Consider the following 8,062-nt stretch of genomic DNA (forward strand, 5'->3'; position numbering starts at 1 on the left):
GTTTTTTTCATTCTTGGCATATTTTGTTCCACCTATTTTCTTGGAACTTGAAAAATACTTTTCTTGTTCCACTATGTCCCACCTTGTTCCTGTCACATATCGTACCAAATGTGGGACAACAAATTCTTGTCCTGTTTTATGTCACATCAAACATGGAACAATGAATCTTGTCTTGTCCTATCCCACGTATCAAATACAGCTTGAAAGACACATTATCCTTTCTCAAAAAAAAAAAAAAAATGAGAATGTGCAACACATTCCCAATGCTCTGTTTTTTTGGCTTGAAATTTACCAATTTCCATGGGGTAGAATTCAAGTATACACGTTTTCAAGACAAACATGTTCACATACCCACAAATCATATAATACAAGTATAAAACTTATTGAGGTTGAGCCAATCAGTGAGCTAATCGACCTCGAGTTCATGCTCGTAAACGAATATCGATCTCAAGCTCAACATTGAACATGCGAGTCCAGCTTGGTAATATATTTTCGAGCCGAGCTCGAATAACCTCCGACCGAACTCGACTCGTTAAACAGATGATGCCAAAAACCCCAAAGAAATTAGAAGAAGAATCCCAAAGTAAGGAAGGAGATGGGAAATTGTGAATGCGATTTACAAAGCCAAATGTATTTACAATGTCATCATAAATCGCAGACCAACAAATTAGAAATCAACATCTTTTCAACAATATCATAAAATATTATAGATTAACCTCCAAATGCCAAAAACATCTTCTTAATCTCCAATCTTCATGGATCTTTTCCTTCAATACCCACAATGGATTCTGCAATATTCTAGGTTAATACACATTTCAGAATCAGCTTACACAAATTCTCGTATACAACAATTGACAACCCCTTGCTTAAATGTCCTAATAGACTGTTTTATAAGACTTAGGTTATAAGAACAAACAATTGTGCGCCTTCTGTATATGTATTACAATAAGATGATAGAACGTTTTTAGGCATTCTAACAAGTTTTTTATAACAATTTTGAAATAAAACGTCGTTTCATATGATATTCTTTGAAAATGTGTCTTACAAAAACAAAGTATCCTATAAAAAGGTTTAATAGGACGCTTTATTTTAAAAGTGTCCTATCAGAATTTGCTAGGAGGCACATTAATTTGTACCCATGAACTTAGGTCCTATAAAACAATCTATTATGACATTTAGCCATATTTGACATCCTATAAAGTCGATTTCATTCTAGTGTCGCATTTGCAATGAGTGTGTTCCTGTGAAAACAAGCATGTGACCTTCTCCTCTGAGGCTTGCCCCTCCACACATAGAATTTTGGTTCAAAGCAGAAAGTCAAAATTTTATGTGAACCCAAATAGAAAAGAACACGCAATGAGGTTGTGATTGGAATCAAAGGTGGGTTCTAGCTTAAGAGATCCGACTGTATGACACAATCACTCTGCAGATTGTGATGCTAATAATAAGAATCACATTCTTCTTCGATTATAGACGCCCAGCACTCACTAACCAAAAATACTAGCTCCTGACGGCAAACTGCTATGTGAAGAAGATTCAGCCATAGAATGCAGCAATGCCAGAGGACTAAAAGTTTCATACGACAAATATAGTTAATTATAGGGCAAAAGGCATCAAAATGTATCAAAGCTTACCTTATTTCCTATTTAGTGTAATAATTTTTTTTCCTCAAATATAACAAAGTTTCCTATTTAATATAACAAAGTTCCAAAGTTTTCTATTTTTAATGCAATTTGAACGATAACCTACAGATCATGTAAAATTTGATATCGTGGATGTCAAGTTTATCGTCCGGTTCATGTAAACATTTTGTAAACCTTTCATAAATGGGTATCCACGTCATCCACTGGTTAACAGTCAAAAAGGTTACACAACAGAAAATTTTGAACTTTGTTACATCGATTGAGAAAAAAAATTCTTCTTCACACTAAATAGAAACTAAACCAAACTTTGTTGCAATTTTGATGAATTTTGCCCTTAATTATATGTATGAAGTCCACAATGAGAAAAAAAAAAATGAGAAAAACTACAAAGTCACCAACTTATGATAGCATATAAAAGAGCAATCCAATTAACCAGGCATGTACATTTTCAGGATAACAAGTAGATATTCAATAACTATCATCGAAAAGGGCAAAAAACCATCATACCGCATAGCAACACAAAACATAATATGGCACACCATAAAACCTCACCATTCACACCAGGAAATATTCTGTGGCAGGGAAAAGAAATTATTGATACTGACCTTAAAATTGTAGGTTCACCAACAGAGCAGAATTCATGTCTTGCTCGCGTCATAAAAATCTAGGTTTTCTATCAGCTGGCTTCAAAATTTGAAAAGAACACATTAAGCTTTCATCAACACTCATCATCGTACCAGCATTGTCAAATTCACCGCAATAATTTGGAGCAGAGAATATAGTAACAAGCTGTCTATCAGCAAAGAATTCATACCCATCTTCCACAACCTGCACAAAGAAAATTTTATATTACATATAGGATCTCGGCATGAGATAAATGGGACTATATAAAGTCAAACTATGTGCAACACCCCCATAGCCCAAAGCAGCAGACTAGCCAAATAACATCCAAATCAACTTAAAACCATGATGGAGTAATTAGTAGTCTGCAAACTTTAAACTTACAAGAAGTCCACAACTTTAATTTTCTATCCATGTGAGAAGGTTTGTTACAAATTACCTGATGAGCACGACAAACAAGATCCATATCATGTTGCATTAAGAACTCGGCCACCTTATCAGAGCCAAAGGTGTAGGAGACTCCCCTATCATTCATTCCCCATCCCTTAACCTCCCTACTAGGATCTGACCAAAGTAAATCACAAAGCAAACCAGAATCTGGAACATCAGTTGGACGAGACAAGTTCCGTATCTGATCTAGGCTAGTTAGATCAGGAGAAAGACCCCCATGCATGCATAGTATTTTGTCGTCTATAAGAGCAGCCACAGGAAGACAATTGAAACAATCGGTAAAAGTTTTCCAAAGTCGAACATTGAAACGGCGTTTACATTCATCATAAAATCCATATATCCTGTTGATAGAAGCACATTCATGGTTTCCTCTCAAGAGGAAGAAGTTCTCAGGATATTTGATTTTGTAGGCAAGCAAAAGGCATATGGTTTCCAGACTCTGTTTGCCACGGTCCACATAATCCCCTAGAAACAAATAATTAGCCTCTGGAGGAAATCCCCCATATTCAAACAACCTTAAGAGATCGCCATATTGTCCATGAATGTCACCTGGAATTCAAAATAGACAAATGTCATACCACTAAACTTCGAAGAATCTAAGGATGATGACTTCAAGTCCATCTTGCACTGCAGGCCCATATAGACATGCACGATAAAATGGAAACTAAATAAGCCAGCAAATAGAGGTAAATCATACAATAGTTCAGATAAAATGGAAACTAAATAAGCCAGCAAATAGAGGTAAATCATACAATAGTTCAAATCACATAAGCATCCAAGAAGAAACTATCATAAATTTAACCACAAGTGACTGCTTAGCGGTCCACTTGACTTCACATTGCTATGGGATGTCACAGCTCATTAGTTACAATTTAAAATCAATCACTACGTAGTGTGTTTTCATCATTTCAGTGTTCAGATGGTGATATAGTCAATTCATACAAATGCTTTATCGGAACAAGAATAATGTAGCCCTTTGCTTTTCTTCAGAAAGTAGACAGTTTGGTTACAAATTCCGCTCAGTATAGTTGTCATATGACCAAATGATACCTTAAATCGTCATCTAAGCCAATGTTGTTTTGTTTGGAAGAGTATATTTCAAGTTTCACTGTCTACTGCAATGAGCATGACAACAAATAAATAGACTGGAACATGTGGCACTGTTTTTTTAAGGAATGGAAGTTCTTATTCTCACTTAAGTGATTTAGATGAAAGAAATTGGAGTAGGCTAAAAAGGAACCCACAATAAGTTACAGTGGCGAAACCCAAAAGATGACATAAAGAAGGAATCCCCCTAGGATCCCAGGACATGAACATCTTCCCATGCACTCTTATCTAAGGCCAATGGTCCTGATATATTACAAACACTTGAATCTGCTTTTAATACTTAATGTTAAACTTGGATGATCTCTCAGCACAGAAGTGTTCTGAAAATACATTAAAAGGCCACTTAAGTGTCTTTAGCGCTAAGCACCGTCCTACAACTTTGCTAACCTAATCATAAAAATAAATGTTTCAACTATTAAGCCAGATTATGGGATTGGTCAGCCAAGGTGGCCTTAACCGGACTAATATGCATCAAGTGTGTTGGTATTAATACAATTTTTAAGCCTAAATCAGATCCAATTCAATTTCCTATCCAGCACAAATGTAATCAATCAGCTATAAAACCACTGAACCAGAGCGTGATTGTAACTTGATCCCAATCTGTGTCTTTGACTCAGCCAAAAAAAAAGTATTTCCCTCAATTGGTTTTTTCATGCATCCTTCTTCAAAAATCCAAATTTATGTGTGGTTTTGAGCATCAAAAACTGTGGTTGTCATATTTTATTGTTGATCTAAACAACATATGTACTTAGATTTTGGACTGCTTGTGACCACCTAGGAACTAGTTTAAGTTAAAAAAAACACATGTACTAAGATTTTGGACTGCTTGATTTTTAACCGATTAAGTGCTAGAAGGATCCTCAATCATGTATCTTCACTTAAGAACACTGCCTAACAACTTCACAGTGGAACAAGTTCTCTTCTAACTGGTGTTTCAAAGGTATAGACCAGAGATGATAGGGAAAGAAATTCAAGTGGCATTACCTCAGCAAATCTTCATCTGGTATCACCCACTCTCCCCAACGTTCTTGTATGACTTGATTCCTAGTTACAACACACACATGGCATGGAAGCAGTGGAAGTTTCTGTTGGTTCTGTCTGAAACCAAACTGTATTCTAGCCGTTGTTTTACCAGGTCTTTAGGAGTCCTATTCCTAAGGCATTCTTTTATTAGTTGTTTATAATAACTCCGTAGAATAGGTTAGCAGGATTTCTCCTCTTTCTGTTTTGTAAAAGGCTATAAAATGTCTGGTTCTTTGAAGAATAAACTGAGGTTTTGAGGCCATAGAGAGGGGGCAGGTCGAATGTGTGATAAAGAATACAAGATTGAGAGATAAAACAAGAGTGTGTGAGAAAGGAAAGAGTACGAGAGATGGCTGCTGAATCAAGTAATTTCACAGTCCCACGTGTGACAAAGTTGGATGAAGACTACAATTGTTGGAGTTTGATCATGGAGAACTTGCTTCACTTGAAGGAATATTGGAGTGTGGTCGATGAAGGCTACCAAGAACCAACAACCACTGAAGCAATATCCCCAGAGCAGCAAAAAGCCCTGAATGAAGCATAGCTCAAAGACATGAAAGCGAGAACTACCTATTCCAAGTTGTTGATAAATCAATACTGAAAACCGTCACTCAAAAGTCAAAAGGAGACTGCAAAGAGGATATGGGATTCGATGAAAAGCGAAGTACGAGGGAAATGCAAGAGTGAAGCGGCCTCAGCTACAAAGACTTAGCAGATGTCTTTCAAAGCCTTGGAGGTGAAAGGGGTGGGGGTGGTGACAGATTATTTTAGAAGAGTCGTCAAAATTGGAAGAAGATATGAATGATGTTAAGATTGTGGAAGAAATTCTTCGAACACTGACATAGAACTTCAATTTCATTGTGTGCCCAACCAAATAATATAAGGACATCGTCAACTCACAGTCGATGAGCCGCAAAGCGCACTACAGGTGCACGAGTAAAAGCTGAAGAAACATGATACCATGGAAGAATAAGTGTTTAAGATGATCAAAGAGTCCAACGAAGGAAGAGAAAGCTACCCAGGCATGGACCAAGACCTCGGTGGGAGAGGAAAACCACCTTTTGACACATCCACCATTGATTTTTTGCGAACTTGGTCACTTCCAGAAGAATGCCATTCATGGGAAATCAAGCAAATTACTTTGAACTTTATGAGAAGGAAGAGATGGTGTTGATGGCATATGTTGAGGACACAGGTGAGAAAGAGAGGGGTGTAGCGATCATATGTGCAGACGAGACTTTCTTACAAACAGTGAAACTTGAAAAATAACGCAAGGATGTTGTTGTTGGGAATTGGGAGTGTCAAAATGGAGATAAATGGGATATGTTGTGTAGTTGGTGATGTATTCTATGTGCCTGAGCTCAAGAATAAACTCTTGAGCATAGGACAAATGCATGAACGGAGTTCATCAATTTTGATTAAAGGAGGTACATGCAAGATATACCATCCATTTTGTGAATTCATTTTTCTGTTCTACATATCTAGAAGGCATGTTAAACAATATAAAAACAAGGGATGAAGATGTGTATGCCACAAAAACATATAGGTAAGACAAATATAGCCAATGTACTCCTATAAATCACGTTATGTCATCTGTGTCATAGAGTACAGACTTACCACCTTTCAACAGCTTTCTAGCATGATTTATGGCGGTTACAACCTTAAAGCATATAGCTACCATTTTAGCCAATGATCATAACATAGTCAAAGCATTCATCAATAGACGTTAATCATCTCTGACTCCCTATTAAGTTTCATCTCACTCCATATCAAATATCAACTTATATAGTTGGTGTCATTGGAGTCTCCGTTATCAAACACACATGTGATTACAGTCGACTCCTCAACAACAGAAAACTTCTATAGGATATCAATCTACAACTACAATAGTTGCAAATGATGCACAAAATGCAAGTACACTGATGGTAATCCAAATTCCATATGCCCAATCAAGTCTTACAATTACATAATCAAATCCAGCAACTTTTATAATACGATACTGATTCATAAAAAATTTCTAGTAAAAGATCTATCAAAGCAACAGGTGAAAAAGCCCTGGATCCCCTAGACACAAGATGTAATCCCATAAATTAATGGCCAATAAATTTGATGAACAGATGAAATAGCATGAAACTAAAATACCCATTCACAACAAATCAATAAACCTAGTAAACATCTCATACAAACAACCATCCAGAAATCTAGTTTTGAATCCTATACAAAATAAATAACGCCAAAATAAATCCAACCAAAACACGATAAGATCCTGCCGACCAACAGCAAAAACATGAGACACAAGAAACAAAACAGCAAAACAATCACAGATAATATGGATACAGAGAAAAAGTCGAATTTGAATACCGCAGATCTTAATGGGAGCTTCGAGCTCTAACAGATTAGGCTGTTGAAGGAAGATTTCCCGAGAAGTGGTACAAAGTAAACGGATCTCCGCCTCCGAGAGCTGAACCTGCCGAGCGGTCCTGGCTTGCCTGAACTCCAATAGCCGATTGATTATATCATCCAGTAAGGCAGGGCTGATCCCCTGTCCATTTTGAGCCATTGGTATCCTAACCTCTCTCCCAAAAATTTCCACAGGACCTGCCTTATCAAAAATACCCAGAAACCCTAGATCTTCAAATACCGAAAAATGTGCCGGAAGCCCTCAATTTCTTCCGTAATCCACAATGGCTTTTTGCTACTTGTTTTGTTTCTTGGAATAAACAATCAAGAAAAGTTCTGAAACATTTTTTAATATAAAAACGGGGATATATGCGCATGGACAAGTGGTGATAGCGATGAATGAATTATAATAATAAGGGAAAATTACAGAGAGAAATGGTGATCCGTTGTAGGAGAAAGGGGGCTGCAACTCCGATGGGGCGGAGATGTCGAGTTCTACCACCAAAATTCAACGACGACGACAAATCCGTAGAGCTTTGTGCGGTTTCTATTTTGTGCCCTCATTTTCCCGATTAAGGGTTACCTGAGAGCTGCTCAAATTGTTAGAATTTGTAATTTTTATTTTATTTTATTTATTTTTACCATCATTAAATATTATACCATAAACCTAATTTTTTATATCATTTTCCCCTTATTAATTAAGCACTCATATAAAACCCTCATATCGGTCGGGCCATCTTTAGGGGGATAACGGGTCGGACACACATCCAAAACCAAATAAGGGTCCAAATATTTTTAATATATCTATACTATATTAT

At 36.7% G+C, this 8,062-nt stretch overlaps 1 protein-coding gene across 3 annotated transcripts; it reads right to left on the reverse strand.

Annotated features, from left to right (window-relative positions):
* Positions 1–569: 569 nt before the first annotated feature.
* Positions 570–7,796, reverse strand: LOC112506423 (serine/threonine-protein phosphatase PP1 isozyme 2). Of its 3 annotated transcripts, XM_025110447.1 has the most exons (5): positions 7,672–7,793; positions 7,206–7,580; positions 2,704–3,263; positions 2,249–2,471; positions 570–788 (listed from the first exon to the last, which is right to left on the reverse strand). In XM_025110447.1, the coding sequence occupies exons 2-4, from the start codon at positions 7,402–7,404 to the stop codon at positions 2,298–2,300; spliced, it is 933 nt and encodes a 310-aa protein (XP_024966215.1). In that variant the 5' UTR covers positions 7,405–7,580; positions 7,672–7,793; the 3' UTR covers positions 570–788; positions 2,249–2,297. The 3 variants fall into 3 exon arrangements, with proteins under 3 accessions (XP_024966215.1, XP_024966213.1, XP_024966214.1); XM_025110445.1 differs by having other exon boundaries at positions 7,206–7,796; XM_025110446.1 differs by having other exon boundaries at positions 570–798; positions 7,206–7,796.
* Between the last annotated feature and the right edge of the window lie 266 nt (positions 7,797–8,062).

This window comes from Cynara cardunculus, assembly GCF_001531365.2.
Source record: "Cynara cardunculus var. scolymus isolate 2C chromosome LG 2, CcrdV1, whole genome shotgun sequence".
Taxonomy (NCBI): domain Eukaryota; kingdom Viridiplantae; phylum Streptophyta; class Magnoliopsida; order Asterales; family Asteraceae; genus Cynara; species Cynara cardunculus.